General features: G+C 37.5%; 1 protein-coding gene across 8 annotated transcripts in view; it reads right to left on the bottom strand.

Annotated features, from left to right (window-relative positions):
* The window catches only part of FANCD2 (FA complementation group D2), a 95,782-nt gene that overhangs the window by 60,182 nt on the left and 15,089 nt on the right, over positions 1-20,511 (bottom strand). For all 8 annotated transcript variants that reach the window (XR_005211416.1, XM_037801663.1, XM_037801636.1 and 5 more), the window contains 3 exons: positions 1,578-1,665; positions 923-1,027; positions 328-428 (listed from right to left, as the gene is read on the bottom strand). Coding sequence is in view for 7 of the 8 variants with exons in the window: in XM_037801663.1 (XP_037657591.1) it covers positions 328-428; positions 923-1,027; positions 1,578-1,665 (294 nt within the window). In the remaining variant the exon portion in view is untranslated. The remainder of the gene's footprint in view (positions 1-327; positions 429-922; positions 1,028-1,577; positions 1,666-20,511) is intronic.

Below are 20,511 nucleotides of genomic sequence, written 5' to 3'. Positions count from 1 at the left end.
AGTAGCAGGGGGAAAAATGAGTCTTCCACTTATAGAGAGAAAACTTGTAAGATCTGGGTTCCTGCTTATTAGCCACATGCCCTGGAACAAATCACCACCTCATTTGTAAAATGACTAACAAACTTGTACTCTGTGAAAAATATGAACAGCTGAGAAAATATATATTAAAAAGACTCAAAACAACTACACAGTATTATATGAATTTAATATATCCACTATTATTTGTAGTTGTCATTATTAAGCTCTAACTTTCCTGGCTTCAGAGTGAATGTCAGAAAATCTTTGTCTATTTGAAAAAGGAGTGACAACTATTAATAAGCTCTATACCTTATTTTTCCTTTACTTTTCAACTTGCTTTGGGAAGCCTGCAGCTGTGATGGCAAAATACAATGCTGCAAATCCAACTTCTCTCGAAGCTCAGATATTACCTGCAGAAAGAAAATATTAGCTACATGTTCTGTTCATTCATGATAGACAGACACAGTACATTCTCTCAAAAGCAGAACCAAAACAACTCCTGAATGACCAAGGAAGAGGAATTATTAAACATTGGATAAGGCATTTGAAAAAGAATTTGTGCAAATAGCTGATGCAAGTATAGTGTATCACACCTTTCATAATTCCAAATATTCCTTGAGATACTACACAGAAATAGCAAATGTAACCTGTAGTAGCTCATATAAAACAATAAATCTGACTAGTAGCTCCACTCTCTCTGAGTGCTATCTGGATTAGTCAGCATTATCAATTAGTCTGGAGATGGAGAAGAGCAGTTGGGACCTATTAATTTAAATAATTTATACTGATGAATCTTTAGGTTTCTCTATTTTGGGCTGCTAAGTTTCACAAGGGCACCACTGCCATCCTCTGTATGCTCTAGGATCTAATGGCCTACAAGTGTTGGTGGAAAATAACAGGATACCTCAACTGCATCTGTGGTTGTTAAGGCATGAAGGATGAACTTGATTATCACTGGTAAATCTTCCAGTCTAACAGCTGACAGCTTACCCATCACCAACTGGCGGACCTAAAAATGAGAAGAATGAAAACCTTAAATATTTCCATGTCAGTACCTCAGTCTCCTCCTGACTTGTAAGGAAAAAAATTAGAAAAATCACTTTTCTCATGTACTTTTCCCACTAGTAATTTAGAAAGAAAAACACCTCATTTTATTTTTTCCCAAATTACAAGCTTTCAACTGTTAACATCACAGCTTCTTAAAAAACTGACAGGTGATTTTTGTAAAACAGTTGTTGTTAACTTCTTTTCAAGTCTAAATTGTCCACTGGTAGAGGAAGGTATAAAAAATTGTTATTCCGATGGAGAATAGTTTGCAAATATTCAGGCATTAAAAATTTCCTCTGAAAAGTTACTACTTAAAAACAGACCAGTGAATCTATTATGGTATGGCATATGAAATTCATCAAAACAAAAAGTGCATATATCAAATATATCATTCAGTACAGATTCAAAATGAAATTTTCATTACATACAATCTCTTCCAAAGGTTTTCACTAACTGACTTTGGTTCCAAGAGGTTAGAAAGCTGGCTCTTTCTGGAGAGCACTCTTTCCTACCTTAGACAGAAGCTTTGGGTCCAGTTGGAGGCTGGAAAGGACATCCAGGATTGGGACAGTGAGTGGGGTACTCGTCATTAATAGGTCACTATGAATGGTGGAAACAGAAAAAAAGTTGTGCAAGTTTTAACAGAGCTGGGCAGATAACTCAAGAATCTTGCTTATTAGAGTAGGGGAAGGAAGGATATACTTAGTTCCCATTAAATTATTGTTTATAGTATGTTTAATTCCCAATTGTTTTGGTTGCAAAAAATAATACATGCTCATTATAAAAAATTCAAATGACAAATAAATAAAAATAAGAAGCACCTCCCAACGTTGATGGTTAGATTCATGTGTCAACTTGGCCAGGTGATGGCACCCAGTTGTCTGGTCAAGCAAGCACTGGCCTATCTGATGCTGCGAGGACACTTTGTGGACTTAAATCATCAGTACACTGGTTGCATCTACAGCTGATTACATCTAAGTCAGTTACAGGGAATGTATTCCAAAATGAGAGACATTTACTCTAATCAGTTGAAGGCTTTTAAGGGGAAGGTGACGACTTCAGCAGTCAGAAGAGAGAACTTTTCGTCTCCACTTCAGTCAAATCAGCCTCTCCTGGGAAATTCATGGAAGACTTTCATCAGAGTGTCAACTTGCAGCCCTGCCCTATGGAATTTGGGCTCAAGAGCGTCCCCACAGTTGAGACATTTTTATAAAATCTCATACTATGTACAGTAAAAAATAAATAAATAAATAAATTTGAATTAAATTCAATTTAATTGAACTAAATTAATTAAATTAATTGAAGAGAGTGGAGCCGAGAACATGGTGGTCTCCCCAAAGCTTGGAGAGAGCAGGGCCACTGCATAAGTCCTTGGAGCGGGTGGGACTGCTGCTCTCTCAAGCCCTGAGGATAAAACACCTTTCTGCAGATGACTCTCAGACTTTGAAATCTACTGAAGTTTGCCCTGCAGTTTTCCAGAACTGTTCGAGGGCTTTGACCCGTTTTCCTTCCAATTTCTCCCTATGGAAATGTGAATGTTTATCCTATGACTGTTCCTCCTTTGTATATGAGAAGCAGATAACTTGTTCTAAGTTTCAAGGTCCACAGCAGGAGAGGAATTTTGCCTTAGGAAAAACCACATATGTACCTGGTTTTGATGAAACTGTTTTTGTTACTGAACTGATTCACGGCTTTTGTGATATTGTCATGGAATGAATGTATTTGTATATGGAAAGAACATGTTTTTTGGGGTCCCAAGGGTGGAGTGTGCTAGTTTGAATCTGTTATGTACCTCATAAAAGGCCATGTTTTCTTAATCCATCCCTGTTGGGGCAGACCTATTATTGGGTAGGAGCTTTTGATTAGGTTGTTTCCATGGAGATGTGACCACCCAATTCAAAGTGGGTTTTAATGCTTTATTGGAGTCCTTTAAGAGAGCTCATGGAGAAAGAGCTTAGAAAGAAAATGCCTTTGGAGAAGCAAGAAGAACCCACAGAATCTGAGACAGCCATTTTGAAACCAGGGCCCAGAGAGAAGGATCAGCAGTCGTCACCATGTGCCTTCCCATGTGACAGAGGAACCCCAGATGCCAATAGCCTTTCCTCAAAGAATGTATCTTCTTGTTGATGGCTGAATTTAGAAATTTTCAAGTCCTTAGAATTGTAACTTGTAACTTAATAAATCCACATTCAAAAAGCTACCCCATTTCAGGTATATTGCATTTTTGCTGCTTTAGCAAACCGAAAAGATTCTGGTACCATTAGAAGTGGGGTGCTATGATTTGCAAATACCAAAAATTCTGGAACAGCTTTATAAATGGATAAGGGGAATATTCTGGAAGAACTGTACGGAGCTTGACAAGAAAGGTCTACACTGCTTTGAAGAGAATGTTGGCAGAAATTTGGTAATTCCAAATTACCCCTTTGGAATTCAGGATATGAATGAGGATAGCCTTTGACAGTAGTTCTAAATCTTAAGTGGATCATATGACCTTCTGAGAATTTAATGAAAGTTCTGAATTCTTTTTGCAGAAAAATGTATACTACACATACAATTTCAGAGGGTTATAAATCCCATGAAGCTTCAGCACACAACTGCCTACTTCGCCCATTAAAATCCTGGTACTATTGAAAAAGAAGTTCTAAAAGAATAAGGTCCCACCAACCAGTCCAAGTTTGCACACTGCCATAAGGATAAACCCTGGGCCAAAAGGTGAAACAGCGTATTTTTTAACACACAACCCCCTCCCGTCTCCCTATTCATTATATCTTCCTACTTTCATGACATCTTATTTTTCCTAACTCCAGTACCCAAAATCTTGTCAAACCTTGGGAAGGATCTGATAATAAATATCTACACTGATTTAAAAATTTAAAAAAAAAAATTTTTAATAAGGGAGGAATTAAGACATTCCCAAACAAACAAAACCTGAAGGACTTCTCACCACTAGACCACCCCTACAAGAAATGCTAAACAGAGTTCTGCAGGTTGAAAGGAAAGGACACTAAACAAGTGACAAAAGCCAAAGAAAGAAATAAAGACCTCAGTTAAGAAAATGACATGGGTAAATATAACATGAGCTATATTGTACTTTTGATTTGTAAATCCACTTTTTACTTCCTACAGAATCTAAGAGGCAAATGCATAAAATATAATGATAAATCAATGGTCATGGACTCTTAATGTTTAAACATGTAATGTGTGAAAAAAACTACATAAAGGTGGGGGACAGATGGGTACAGGAACATAGTTGATGTACTCTACTGAAGTTGTTAAGTTGGGATCAAAGCAAACAAGACTGCTGTAGACAAAGGATGTTAAATTTAACCTGCATGGTAACCACAAAGAAGATATTAGGGAACATGCAAACTCATAGACACAGAAGGTAGAATACAGGTTGCGGGGTGGGGGGGGGGGGTGGCAATAGGGAGTTAATGCAAAACGAATGTAGGGTTTCTGTTGAGAGTGAAGTGAAAATTATAATAATGGATGGTGGAAAAGGTACTGCAACACTATGAATGTTTAGTAATTAATCCCACTGAATGGTATGCTTGAGAAGAGTTGGGATGGGAAGATTTATATTGTATATGTATCCACAATTTAAAACAAAATAAAGAAACTAAATGTAATGCATGATACTGGATGGGATTTAAGAATGGAGGAGAAATGGATCAAAAGGACATTATTAGGACATATGAAAACTTTGGAATTTAGAATGTAAGCTTTATATCAATGTTAAATTTCTTGAACTTGATAACTACACTTAAGATGATTATATAAGTAAATATCTTTACTCAAAGGAAATGCACATGGAATTATTTTGTGTTCAAGGAGTATGACGTGTTCAACCTGCTCTAAAATGTTCAGAAAATAGATTGATGATAGAATGATATATCAAAGGTGGCAAAATGTTAAAATTAGTAGATCTGAGTATTTGGGGTATATGTAGGATTTCTCTGTATGGTGGAGTTTGTATACGTTTTGACATTATTTCAAAATAAAATGTTAAGAGAAAAAAAAAGGAAAAGCAGGAATTAGGCTCTACTCAAAGGGAGTAGTGTGCCCCAAAGCACAAAGGCAAGAAATCACTGGACTTTTCAGGAGATAGCTTTGCAGACAACTTTAGAAAGGGAAAATTTTTAAACTGAAGTGTTTTTTGTGTATTTTTTTTTAACTACTTCTAGGACATGTAAGAAATTGCATTTAGACAGAAACACTATTAGCTAGAGATAGAGTCCACTTCTTGATTACTGCCCTACCAATTACTAATTTTTAGGTGAATGGGAGTAAGCGATGGATCTCGGCAACAGGTCTGATACAGGGATGTGCATTAGAATCAATCATCTGGAGACCCAAAGACTGTATTTTAACAAGCTATACAAATGATTTTGAGGTGCAGCCAGAATTGAGGACCCTTACCTAGGTTGGAGGATGCACAAATGAAACAAAGGTATCATGTTCAAGTTCTCCATAAAACAAACTTATACACATAATCCTAAATCAGACTTCATGTCTACAACATGAAGAAACTAGATGGTCTAATCAAGTATCTACCCATTAATACAAAAACAAGTCAAATTCCATGACCTACTCTTATTAGGTTTTTCCACAAAATAGTCAACTACTAAGAGAGGACTGTGGGAAGGTGGAGCCTGAAGTTCAAGGAATCTATCCCTCCACCAAAACAACTACTGAACTGGCAGGAACTGTCTGAATCAACTATTTTGGAAGACTGGAGTCTAGTGGAACACTGTGCAGGATCAAGGGTAAATCAGGAGGCAGAGGCTGGCAAATTGTGTAAAATATAGATGGATTTCACCTTCCATCTGTAGCTACCACCCTCCAAACTCCAACCATTTGGCAGGCAGCAGTGGGGACTGCAGCTGATGCCTGAGTGGGCTATAAAGACATGTCAAATCCAGGGTGTGCTCTAATCACCAATCAGAGCTTTTGATCCTTTTGATCGCCTACTCCAGATCACTAGTGGGCTGACTCTGAGGGCAGCCACTGTTCCATCCTACCTAAGGCAAAAGCAGCACAGAGTCTTCACACGGCAGTACTTTTTTTTCCCCTTCCCTTTTTATCCTTTCATTTCTCCATTTGGGAGAAAAATAGTTTGGAAAAGTCACAAATTCATGGCTGCAGCCCTCAGTCCAAAGAGAATGGGATTTCCAGTTATAACAAATTATACTCAGAACGTCCAGTGCTCAACAAAAAATTACAAAAACACAATGAAATAGGAAATTATGGCCCATTAACAGGAAAAACAAATTTGCCAGAAACCATCCGTCAGGAAGCTCATACACTGGAACTATTAATCAAAGACTTTAAGTCAACTGTCTGTTCAATAAACTATAGGAACCCATATATAAAGAATAAAGGAAATAAGGAAACCATTGGCTGAAGAAAACAAAGAAATGGAAATTATAAAAAAGAACCAAACAGAAATTTTGAAGCGGCAAAGGAGAATAATTGAAATAAAAAATTCATTAGATTCAGTGGCAGAGAGATTCCAAAAGGAGCCGAGAGGTCACTCTGGTGGGCACTCTTACACAATTTAGACAATCCTTTTTAGGTTCTAATGAATTGGGGTAGCTGGTGGTAGATACCTGAAACTATCAAACTACAACCCAGAACCCATGAATCTTGAAGACAGTTATATAAAAATGTAGTTTATGAGGGGTGACAATGGAATTGGGAAAGCCATAAGGACCACACTCCCCTTTGTCTAGTTTATGGATGCATGAGTAGAAAAATAGGGGAAGGAAACAAACAAACAAACAGACAAAGGCACTCAGTGTTCTTTTTTACTTTAATTGCTCTTTTTCACTTTAATTATTATACTTGTTATTTTTGTGTGTGTGCTAATGAAGGTGTCAGGGATTGATTTAGGTGATGAATGTACAACTATGTAATGGTACTGTGAACAATCGAATGTACGATTTGTTTTGTATGACTGCATGGTATGTGAATATATCTCAATAAAATGAAGATAAAAAAAAATTATGACAAAAAAAAAATTTCATTAGACAGATTCAATACCAGATTTGAACAGGATTAAAAAATGATCATTGAACTTGAACAGAAGATAAATGAAACTATCCAGTGTGAGGAACAGAAAAAGACAGAAGAAAAATGAACAGAGCCTGATGGACCTGTGGGATATCATAAAGCATAAAAACATACGTTATCATTCAAGTCTCAGAAGGACAAGAGAGAAAAAAACAAGAAGAAAAAATATTTGAAGAAATAATGGCTGAAAACTTCCCAAATCTCATGAATGATGTGAATATACATATCCAGGAGGTTCAATTGACTCAAAGAAGGTAAACTCTAAGAAACCTATACTGAGCCACATCATAGCAAAATTGTCACAATTCAAGGACAAAGAGATAATTTTGAAAGCAGCAAGGGAGAAGCAACCTGTCACAAACAAGGGATTCCCAATAACATTAACAGAGGATTTCTCACCAAAACTCATAGAGGCCAGAAGACAGTGAAGGATGCTTAAAGAATAAACTGCCAACCAAGAATTCTGAACCCAGCAAAATTATCCTTCAAAAATGAAGGAGAGTTCCGGGAGGCGGGGCAAGATGGCGGACTGGTAAGCTGTATGTTTTAGTTACTCCTCCAGTAAAGTAGGTAGAAAGCCAGGAACTGCGTGGACTGGACACCACAGAGCAATCTGACTTTGGGCATACTTCATACAACACTCATGAAAACGTGGAACTGCTGAGATCAGCGAAATCTGTAAGTTTTTGTGGCCAGGGGACCCACACCCCTCCCTGCCAGGCTCAGTCCCGTGGGAGGAGGGGCTGTCAGCTCCAGGAAGGAGAAGGGAGAACTGCAGTGGCAGCTCTTATCGGAAACTCATTCTACTGATCCAAACTCCAACCATAGATAGACTGAGACCAGACTCCAGAGACTCTGAGAGCAACCAGCCCAGCAGAGAGGAGACAGGCATAGGAAACAAACAGCACAAAAACTCCAAAATAAAAGTGGAGGATTTTTGGAGTTCTTGCGAACATAGAAAGGGGAAGGGCAGAGCTCAGGCCCTGAGGCTCATATGCAAATCCCGAAGAAAAGCTGATCTCTCTGCCCTGTGGACCTTTCCTTAATAGCCCTAATTGCTTTGTCTCTTACCATTTCAATAACCCATTAGATCTGTGAGGAGGGCCCTTTATTTTTTTCTTTTTTAATCCTTTTTTCTTTTTCTAAAACAATTACTCTAAGAAGCCCAATAAAGAAAGCTTCAAAGACTTGCAATTTGGGCAGCTCAAGACAAGAGCAGAACTAAGAGAGCTCTGAAACAAAAGGCAATAATCCAGTGGCTGAGAAAAGTCACTAAACACCACAACTTCCCAAGAAAAGGGGGGTGTCTGCTCACAGCCATTATCCTGGTGGACAGGAAACACTCCTGCCCATCGCCAGCCCCATAGCCCAGAGCTGCCCCAGACAGCCCAGTGTGACAGAAGCGCTTCAAATAACAGGCACACACCACAAAACTGGGCGTGGACATTAGCCTTCCCTGCAACCTCAGCTGAATGTCCCAGAGTTGGGAAGGTGGAGCAGTGTGAATTAACAAAGCCCCATTTAGCCATCAGTTCAGCAGACTGGGAGCCTCCCTACACAGCCCAGCAGCCCAGAACCACCCTGGGGGGACGGCACTCACCTGTGACATAGCACAGTCATCCCTCAACAGAAGACCAGGGGGTGCACGGCCTGGAAGAGGGGCCCACTTGCAAGTCTCAGGAGCCATACTCCAATACCAAGGACTTGTGGGTCAGTGGCAGAGACAAACTGTGGCAAGATTGAACTGAAGGATTAGACTATTGCAGCAGCTTTAAAACTCCAGGATCACCAGGGAGATTTGATTGTTAGAGCCACCCCCCTCCCTGACTGCCCAGAAACACGCCCCATATACAGGGAGGGCAACACCAACTACACACGCAAGTTTGGTACAGCAATTGGACCCCACAAGGCTCACTCCCCCACTCACCACAAAGGCAAAGCAGGGGAGAACTGGCTTGTGGAGAACAGGTGGCTCGTGGACGCCACCTGCGTTAGTTAGAGAAAGTGTACTCCACGAAGCTGTAGATCTGATAAATTAGACATAAGGACTTCAATTGGTCTGCAAATCCTAAAAGAACCCTATCAAGTTCAGCAAATGCCAAGAGGCCAAAAACAACAGAAAATTCTAAAGCATATGAAAAAACCAGACGATATGGATAACCCAAGCCCAAGCACCCAAATCAAAATACCAGAAGAGACACAGCACCTAGAGCAGCTACTCAAAGAACTAAAGATGAACAATAAGACCATAGTACGGGAGATAAAGGAAATCAAGAAGACCCTAGAAGAGCATAAAGAAGACATTGCAAGACTAAATAAAAAATGGATGATCTTATGGAAATTAAAGAAACTGCTGACCAAATTAAAAAGATTCTGGACACTCATAGTACAAGACTAGAGGAAGTTGAACAACGAATCAGTGACCTGGAAGATGACAGAATGGAAAATGAAAGCATAAAAGAAAGAATGGGGAAAAAAATCGAAAAAATCGAAACGGACTTCAGGGATATGATAGATTATATAAAACGTCCGAATATAAGACTCATTGGTGTTCCAGAAGGGGAAGAAAAGGGTAAAGGTCTAGGAAGAGTATTGAAAGAAATTGTTGGGGAACACTTCCCAAATCTTCTAAACAACAAAATACACAAATCATAAATGCTCAGCGAACTCCATATAGAATAAATCCAAATAAACCCACCCCGAGACATATTCTGATCACACTTTTAAACACGGAAGAGAAATAGCAAGTTCTGAAAGCAGCAAGAGAAAAGCAATTCACCACATACAAAGGAAACAGCATAAGACTAAGTGGTGATTACTCAGCAGCCACCATGGAGGCGAGAAGGCAGTGGCATGATATATATAAAATTCTGAGAGAGAAAAATTTCCAACCAAGAATTCTTTATCCAGCAAAGCTCTCCTTCAAATTAAAGGAGAGCTTAAATTTTTCACAGACAAACAAATGCTGAGAGAATTTGCTAAAAAGAGACCTGCCCTACTGGAGATACTAAAGGGAGCCATACAGACAGAGAAACAAAGAAAGGACAGAGAGACTTGGAGAAAGGTTCAGCACTAAAGAGGTTCGGTATGGGTACAATAAAGGATATTAATAGAGAGAGGGGAAAAATATATATGACAAACATAAATCAAAGGATAAGATGGCCGATTCAAGAAATGCCTTCACGGTTATAACGTTGAATGTAAATGGATTAAATTCCCCAATTAAAAGATATAGATTTGCAGAATGGATCAAAAAAAATGAACCATCAATATGTTGCATACAAGAGACTCATCTTAGACACAGGGACACAAAGAAATTGAAAGTGAAAGGATGGAAAGAAATATTTCATGCAAGCTACAGCCAAAAGAAAGCAGGTGTAGCAATATTAAACTCAGATAAAATAGACTTTAAATGCAGGGATGTTTTGAGAGACAAAGAACGCCACTACATACTAATAAAAGGGGCAATTCAACAAGAAGAAATAACAATCATAAATGTCTATGCACCCAATCAAGGTGCCACAAAATACATGAGAGAAACACTGGCAAAACTAAAGGAAGCAATCGATGTTTCCACAATAATTGTGGGAGACCTCAACACATCACTCTCTCCTATAGATACATCAACCAGACAGAAGACCAATAAGGAAATTGAAAACCTAAACAATCTGATAAATGAATTAAATTTAACAGACATATACAGGACATTACATCCCAAATCACCAGGATACACATACTTTTCTAGTGCTCATGGACAATGGCATCAGGAAAGCCATAAGCACCACACTCCACTTTGTCTAGTTTATGGATGGAAGAGTAGAAAAATAGGGGAAGGAAACAAACAGACAAAGGTACCCAGTGTTCTTTTTTACTTCAATTGCTCTTTTTCACTCTAAATATTATTCTTGTTATTTTTGTGTGTGTGCTAATGAAGGTGTCAGGGATTGATTTAGGTGATGAATCTACAACTATGTAATGGTACTGTGAACAATCGAAAGTACGATTTGTTTTCTATGACTGTGTGGTATGTGAATATATCTCAATAAAATGAAGATTAAAAAAAAAAAAAAAAAGTACCATAAAACTCCTAGAAGATAATGTAGGAAAACATCTTCAAGACCTTGTATTAGGCGACCACTTCCTAGACTTTACACCCAAGGCACAAGCAACAAAAGAAAAGATAGATAAATGGGAACTCCTCAAGCTTAGAAGTTTCTGCACCTCAAAGGAATTTCTCAAAAAGGTAAAGAGGCAGCCAACTCAATGGGAAAAAATTTTTGGAAACCATGTATCTGACAAAAGACTGATATCTTGCATATATAAAGAAATCCTACAACTCAATGACAATAGTACAGACAGCCCAATTATAAAATGGGCAAAAGATATGAAAAGACAGTTCTCTGAAGAGGAAATACAAATGGCCAAGAAACACATGAAAAAATGTTCAGCTTCACTAGCTATTAGAGAGATGCAAATTAAGACCACAATGAGATACCATCTAACACCGATTAGAATGGCTGCCATTAAACAAACAGGAAACTACAAATGCTGGAGGGGATGTGGAGAAATTGGAACTCTTATTCATTGTTGGTGGGACTGTATAATGGTTCAGCCACTCTGGAAGTCAGTCTGGCAGTTCCTTAGAAAACTAGAGATAGAGTTACCATTCGATCCAGCGATTGTACTTCTTGGTATATACCCGGAAGGTCGGAAAGCAGTGACACGAACAGATATCTGCACGCCAATGTTCATAGCAGCATTATTCACAATTGCCAAGAGATGGAAACAACCCAAATGTCCTTCAACAGATGAGTGGCTAAATAAAATGTGGTATATACACACGATGGAATACTACGCGGCAGTAAGAAGGAATGATCTCGTGAAACATATGACAACATGGATGAACCTTGAAGACATAATGCTGAGTGAAATAAGCCAGGCACTAAAAGAGAAATATTATATGCTACCACTAATGTGAACTTTGAAAAATGTAAAACAAATGGTTTATAATGTAGAATGTAGGGGAACTAGCGATAGAGAGCAATTAAGCAAGGGGGAACAATAATCCAAGAAGAACAGATAAGCTATTTAACGTCCTGGGGATGCCCAGGAATGACTATGGTCTCTTAATTTCTGATGGATATAGTAGGAACAAGTTCACAGAAATGTTGTTATATCAGGTAACTTTCTTGGGGTAAAGTAGGAACAGGTTGGAAGTAAAGCAGTTATCTTAGGTTAGTTGTCTTTTTCTTACTCCCTTGTTATGGTCTCCTTGAAATGTTCTTTTATTCTATTTTTTTTTTCTTCATACACTTGATTTAAAAAAGAAAAAAAAAGTTAAAAAAAAAAAAGGGGGGGGGAATATGTAGTGCCCACTTGAGGAGTCTGTGGAGAATGCAGGGGTATTGGCCTACCCCACCTCAATGGTTGCTAACATTACCACAGACATAGGGGACTAGTGGTTTGATGGGTTGAGCCCTCTACCATAGGATTTACCCTTGGGAAGACGGCTGCTGCAAAGGAGAGGCTAGGCCTCCCTATAATTGTGCCTAAGAGCCTCCTCCCGAATGCCTCTTCGTTGCTCAGATGTGGCCCTCTCTCTCTAGCTAAGCCAACTTGAAAGGTGAAATCACTGCCCTCCCCCCTAAGTGGGATCAGACACCCAGGGGAGTGAATCTCCCTGGCAACGTGGAATATGACTCCCAGGGAGAAATCTAGACCTAGCATTGTGGGACGGAGAACATCTTCTTGACCAAAAGGGGGATGTGAAAGGAAATGAAATAAGCTTCAGTGGCAGAGAGATTCCAAAAGGAGCCGAGAGGTCACTCTGGTGGGCACTCTTACGCACAATTTAGACAACCCTTTATAGGTTCTAAAGAATTGGGGTAGCTGGTGGTAGATACCTGAAACTATCAAACTACAACCCAGAACCCATGAATCTCGAAGACAGTTGTATAAAAATGTAGCTTATGAGGGGTGACAATGGGATTGGGAAAGCCATAAGGACCACACTCCATTTTGTCTAGTTTATGGATGGATGAGTAGAAAAATAGGGGAAGAAAACAAACAGACAAAGGTACCCAGTGTTCTTTTTTACTTCAATTGCTCTTTTTCACTCTAATTATTATTCTTGTTATTTTTGTGTGTGTGCTAATGAAGGTGTCAGGGATTGATTTACGTGATGAATGTACAACTATGTAATGGTACTGTAAACAATCGAAAGTACGATTTGTTTTGTATGACTGCGTGGTATGTGAATATATCTCAATAAAATGATGATTAAAAAAAAAAAAAAAAAAGAATTGGGGTGGCTGGTGGTGGATACCTGAAACTATCAAACTACAACCCAGAACCCATGAATCTCGAAGACAATTGTATAAAAATGTAGCTTATGAGGGGTGACAATGGGATTGGGAAAGCCATAAGGACCACACTCCACTTTGTCTGGTTTATGGATGGATGAGTAGAAAAATAGGGGAAGGAAACAAACAAACAGACAAAGGTACCCAGTGTTCTTTTTTACTTTAATTGTTCTTTTTCATTTTAATTATTATTCTTGTTATTTTTGTGTGTGTGCTAATGAAGGTGTCAGGGATTGATTTAGGTGATGAATGTACAACTATGTAATGGTACTGTGAACAATCGAATGTACGATTTGTTTTGTATGACTGCGTGGTATGTGAATATATCTCAATAAAATGATTATTAAAAAAAAAAAAAAAATGAAGAAGACGTGGAATATGACTTCTGGGGAGGAATCTGGATCTGGCATCATGGGATGGAGAACATGTTCTTGACCAAGAGGGGGATGTGAAATGAAATGAAATAAGTTTCAGTGGCTGAGAGATTCCAAAAGGAGCCAAGAGGTCACTCTGGTGAGCACTCTTACACATAATATAGATAACCCTTTACAGGTTCTAATGAATTAGAATAGCTAGCAGTAAATACCTGAAACTATCAAACTACAACCCAGAACCCTTGAATCTTGAAGACAATTATAAATGTAGCTTCTGAGGGGTGACAATGTGATTGGGAAAGCCATGTGGATCACACTCCCCTTTGTCCAGTGTATGGATGGATGAGTAGAAAAACAGGGGCAAAAAATAAAATAAAATAAAGCACCCAGTGATCTTTTCTACTTTAATTGTTCTTTTTCACTTTAATTTTTGTTCTTATTACTTTTGTGTGTGTGGTAATGAAGTTGTTCAAAAATTGATTTTAGTGATGGACACACAGCTGTATAGTGGTGCTGTGAACAACTGATTGTGCGCTTTGACTATATGGTGTGTGAATATATCTCAATAAAATTGAATTATTAAAAAAAAAATGAAGGAGACAGGACGAGGGGCAAGATGGTGGCATGGAGAGGTGTGGAATTTAGTTAGTCCCCTGGAGCAACTAATAAACAATCAGGAACAACTAGTAAATAATCTGGAACAACTGCTGGGGGACAACTATGACTGTCCACACATCATAAACCAACCTGGAATGGGTGGAATGGCTGAGATCGCAGCATAAAAACTGTAAGTAAAAACTGCGGAACTGCACCAGGAGCCCCCTCCCCCCAGGCAGACTGACCTGCAAGACCTCACTGTAGGAGAAAGCAGCAAGAGAGAAGAGATTCACCACATACAAGGGAAACAACATAAAACTAAGTAGTGACTACTTAGCGGCCACCATGGAGACAAGAAGGCTGTGGTATGACATATTTAAAATTCTGAAAGAGAAAAATTGCCAACCAAGAATTCTTTATCCAGCAAAGCTCTCCTTCAAATTTGAGGGAGAGCTTAAAATCTTCACAGACAAACAAACGCTAAGAGAATTTGCAAACAAGAGACCTGCCCTACAAGAGATACTAAAGGGAACCTTATGGCAGAGAAACAAAGAAAGGAGAGACAGGTATGGAGAAGGGTTCAGAACTGAAGAGATTTATTTCCTTTAACGTATCCTTTAGTAAGGGTGCGTTAACGGAAATAGAGAGAGCGCAGGAAAAAATATATCTGACAAACAAAAACCAAAGGATAGGATGGTTAATTCAAGAAATGCCTTTACAGTAATAACACTGAATGTGAATGGATTACATTCTCCAATTAAAAGATACAGATTGGCAGAATGGATTAAAAAATATAAACCATCAATATGTCACTTACAAGAGACTCATCTTAGACCCAGAGACACAAAGAAATAGAAAGTAAAAAGATGGAAAAAAATATTCCACATAAGCTACAGCCAAAAGAAAGCAGGAGTAGCAATATCAATCTCAGATAAAATAGACTTTAAATGCAAGGATGTTACAAGAGATAAAGAAGGTCACTATATACTAATAAAAGGGACAATTCAACAAGAAATAACAATCGTAAATGTCTATGCACCCAATCAAGGTGCCCCAAAATACATGAGACAAACATTGGCAAAACTGAAGGAAGCAATAGATATTTCCACAATAACTGTGGGAGACTTCAATACATCACTCTCTCCTATAGATAGATCAACCAGACACAGGACCAATAAGGAAACTGAAAACCTAAACAATCTGATCAATGAATTTGAGTTAACAGACATACATAGAACATTACATCCCAAATCACCAGGATACACATTCTTCTCTAGTGATCACAGAACTTTCTCCAGAAGAGATCATATGCTGGGCCATAAAACAAGCCTCAATAAATTTACAAAGATTGAAAGTATTCAAAGCACATTTTCTGATTGCAATGGAATACAATTAGAAGTCAATAACCATCAGAGACTTAGAAAAGTCACAAATATCTGGAGGTTAAATAACACACACCTAAACAATCAGTGGGTTAAAGAAGAAATAGCAAGAGAGATTGCTAAATATATAGAGACGAATGAAAACTTATGGGATGCAGCAAAGGCAGTACTGAGGGAGAAATTTATAGCTCTAAATGCATACATTAAAAAGGAAGAAAAAATTAAAATCAAAGAACTAATGGAACAACAGAAGACACTAGAAAATGAACAGCAAACTAATCCTAAACCAATTGGAAGAAAAGAAATAACAAGGATTAAAGCAGAAATAAATGACATAGAGAACAAAAAAAAAAGAGAGAATAAATAACTCCAAAAGTTGGTTCTTTGAGAAGATCAACAAGATTGACAAGCCCCTAACAGACTGACAAAATCAAAAAGAGAGAAGACCCAAATAAACAAAATAATAAAGGAGAGAGGTGACACTACTGAGGATCTCGAAGAAATAAATAATAAGGGGATACTATGAACAACTATATGCCAACAAACTAGATAATGTAGAGGAAATGGACAATTTCCTGGAAACACATGAACAACCTAGACTGACCAGCGAAGAAACAAAAGGCCTCAACCAACCAATCACAAGCAAAGAGATCCAATCAGTCATCAGAAAGCTTCCCACAAATAAATGCCTAGGGCCAGATGGCTTCACAGGGGAATTCTACCAAACTTTCCAAAAAGAACTGACACCAATCTTACTTAAACTCTTTCAAAACATTGAAGAAAATGGAACACTTCCTAACTCATTTTATGAAGTTAACATCACTCTAATACCAAAACTAGGTAAAGATGCTACAAGAAAGGAAAACTGTAGGCCAATCTCCCTAATGAACATAGATGCAAAAATTCTCAACAAAATACTTGCAAATCTAATAAAGACACATTAAAAGAATCATACACCATGACCAAGTGAAGTCCATCCCAGGCATGCAAGGATGGTTCAACATAAGAAAATCAATCAATGTAATACAACACATTAACAAATCAAAAGGGAAAATCAAATAATCATCTCAATAGATGCTGCAAAGCATTCGACAAAATCCAGCAACCTTTTTTGATAAAAACACTTCAAAAGGTAGGAATTGAAGGAAACTTCCTCAATATGATAAAGAGCATGTATGAAAAACCCACAGCCAGCATAGTACTCAGTGGCGAGAGACTGAAAGCCTTTCCTCTAAGATCAGGAACGAGACAAGAATGCCCAAGGTCACCACTGTTATTCAGCATTGTGCTGTAAGTGCTAGCCAGAGCAATATGGCAAAACAAAGAAATAAAAAGGTATCCAAATTGGAAAGGAAGAAGTAAAACTGTCATTATGTACAGATGATATGATCTTTCGTCTGGAAAATGCTGAGAAATCAGCAACACAGCTACTTGAGCCTAATAAATTTAGCAAAGTAGCAGGATACAAGATTAATGCACAGAAGTCAGTAATGTTCCTACACACTAGAAATGACCTAACTGAAAAGACAATCAAGAAAAAGATACCATTCTCAATAGCAACTAAAAAAAATCAAGTACTTAGGAATAAACTTAACCAAGGATGTAAAAGACCTACACATAGAAAACTACATAATTTTACTAAAAGAAACAGAAGGGGACCTAAAAAGATGGAAAAAATAATCCTTGTTCATGGATAGGAAGGCTAAATGTCATTAAGATGTCAATTCTACCCAAACTCATCTACAGATTCAATGAAATTCCTACCAAAATTCCAACAATCTACTTTGTAGACTTGGAAAAGCTAGTTATCAAATTTATTTGGAAGGGGAAGATGCCTCAAATTGCTAAAAACATTCTAAAAAAGAAAAACAAAGCAGGGGGACTTACACTCCATGAGTCTGAAGCTTATTACAAAGCCACAGTAGTCAAAACAGCATGGTACTGTCACAAAGATAGACATATTGATCAATGGAATTCAATTGAGAATTCAGAGCTAGACCCCCAGATCTACGGTCAACTGGTCTTTGATAAGGCCCCCAAAATCACTGAACTGGGACATAACAGTCTATTCAACAAATGGGGCTCAGAAAGCTGGATATCTATATCCAAACGAATGAAAGAGGACCCCTACCTCACACCCTATACAAAAATTAACCCAAAATGGTTTAAAGACCTCAATATAAGAGACAGTACCATAAAACTTCTAGAAGATAATGTAAGAAAACATCTTCAAGACCTTGTATTAGGATGTCACTTCCTAGACTTTAAACCCAAAGCACAAGCAACAAAAGAAAAAATAGATAAATGGGAACTCAAACTTAAAAGCTCCTGTACCTCAAAAGAATTTGTCAAAAACGTGCAGAGGCAGCCAACTCAATGGGAAAAAATATTTGGAAACCATCTGACAAAAGACTGATATCTTGCATATATAAAGAAATCCTACAACTCAAGGACAATAGTACAGACAACCCAATTAAAAATGGGCAAAAGATATGAAAAGACAGTTCTCTGTAGAGGAAATATGAATGGCCAAAAAACACATAAAAAAATGTTCAGCTTCAGTAGCTATTAGGAAGATGTAAATTAAGTCCACAATGAGACATCATCTCACACCAGTTAGACTGGCTGCCATTAAATAAACAGAAAACTACAAATGCTGGAGAGGATGTGGAGAAATCGGAACTCTTATTCATTGTTGATGGAACTGTATAATGGTTCAGCCACTCCGGAAGACATTCTGGTGGTTCCTTAGAAAACTAGATATAGAGTTACCCTTCAATCCAGCAATTGCACTTCTTGGTATATACCCAGAAGATCTGAAAGCAGTGACATGAACAGATACCTGCACACCAATGTTCACAGCAGTAATATACACAACTGCCACGAGGTGGAAAGAAACCAAATGTCCTTCAACAATTGAGTAGATAAACAACATGTGCTATATACACATGATGGAATACTACACAGCAGTAAGAAGAAACAATATCGTGAAACATATGACAACATGGATGAACCTTGAAGATATAATGCTGAGCAAAACAAGCCAGGCACAAAAAGAGAAATACTGTATGCTACCACTAATGTGAACACTGTGAAAAATGTAAAATAAATTGTTTATATTGTAGAACATAGGGGACCTAGAGACAGATAGCAAATAGTGAAGGGGGAACGATAATCTAATAAGAACAGGTAAGTTATGGAGGGTAAACTTAATGTTCTGAGAATTTTCAGGAATGTCTATGGTTTGTTAATTTCAGGCGGGGTATGACAGGAACAAGTTTGCTGAAATGTAGTTATTTTAGGTTGTTTTTCTTATTCCTTTGTTAGGTTATAGTCTATTTTCTTGGGGTAGGGTAGGAACATGTTGGAAACAATACAGTTATTTTAGGTTATTTGTTTTTTCTTATTCCTTTATTTTGGTTTAGTTTGAAATGTTGTTTTTTTACTGTTTATTTTTTAATTTTTTGATTAAGTTAAAAAAAAACAATGAGTGTGAAAAAAAGTAAATGAACATGGGTAGAGAAGGGGAATGGAATGTTTTAGCTACTCTTTTTTATTCTAATTTTATTTTATTTTTTGGAGTAATGAAAATGTTCAAAGATTGATTGTGGTGATCAATGCATAACTATGAACAAATGATTATACACTTTGAAGGATTGCATGTTATGCAAATATATCTTCATAAAAATGCAATAAAAAAAGGAATATAGTACAGAAACATTAATTTTTTAGTACTCTCCATGGTTCCTTCCCATCGAATTCTATTTAATTAGTAACATTCGATTTCTTATGTTCCAACATGGATTCTGACAAATACCAAAAAAAAAAAGGGAGAAATTAAGAAATTTCCAGATAAACAAAAGCTGAAAAAGTTCATTACCAGAAGCCTTGTACACAAAAAATGCTAAAGAGAGTCCTTCAAGCTGAAATAAAAGGATATTTGATGCAATAAGAAGAGATAAAGAACATTGGGAAAGGTAACTTCAAAGGTAAATATAAAATCCTGTTTTATTGTATTTTTGCCTTGAAATTGCTTTCCCCCCCAGATGACATAAAAGGCAAATGTTCAAAAAAATATTTAAAATATATGTTAATGGACATACAATATATAAAGATGCAATCTGAGGAATTAACAATATAAAGGGTGAGGGATAGAGAGATATAGGAGTAGAGCATTTGTATACTACTGATACTATTGTTGGTACTAGTCAAACTAGGTTGTTATTAGTTTAAGATAATAACGGTAATCACAAAGATGACCACTAAGAACCTAACTAAGAAATACAGAGAAAAGGAAAGAAGGGTATGCTACAGAGCAACTAAATACAAAAAAAAGCAGTCATGGAGTAATTGAGGAACAAAAAACATACAAGACATACAGAAAACTAATAGCTAAATGGCGAAAGGAAATCCTGCCTTCTCAATTATTACCTTAAATGTCAATGAGTAAAAGTCCCCTGTTAAAAGGCAAAGATGGGCAGAAAGGATTAAAAAAAGCATGCTCCTAGAAGTAAATAACTGAAACTATCAAACTCCAATCCAGTAGCCTTGACTCTCAAAGACGACTGTATAAAAATGTAGTTTACAATAGTGACAGTGTGTTTGTGAAAACTTTGTGGATCACACTCCCTTTATCCAGTGTATGGATGGATGAGTAGA

Source organism: Choloepus didactylus, chromosome 1 (genome assembly GCF_015220235.1).
Source record: "Choloepus didactylus isolate mChoDid1 chromosome 1, mChoDid1.pri, whole genome shotgun sequence".
NCBI lineage: Eukaryota > Metazoa > Chordata > Mammalia > Pilosa > Megalonychidae > Choloepus > Choloepus didactylus.
This window is presented reverse-complemented; position numbering and strand designations above follow the sequence as displayed.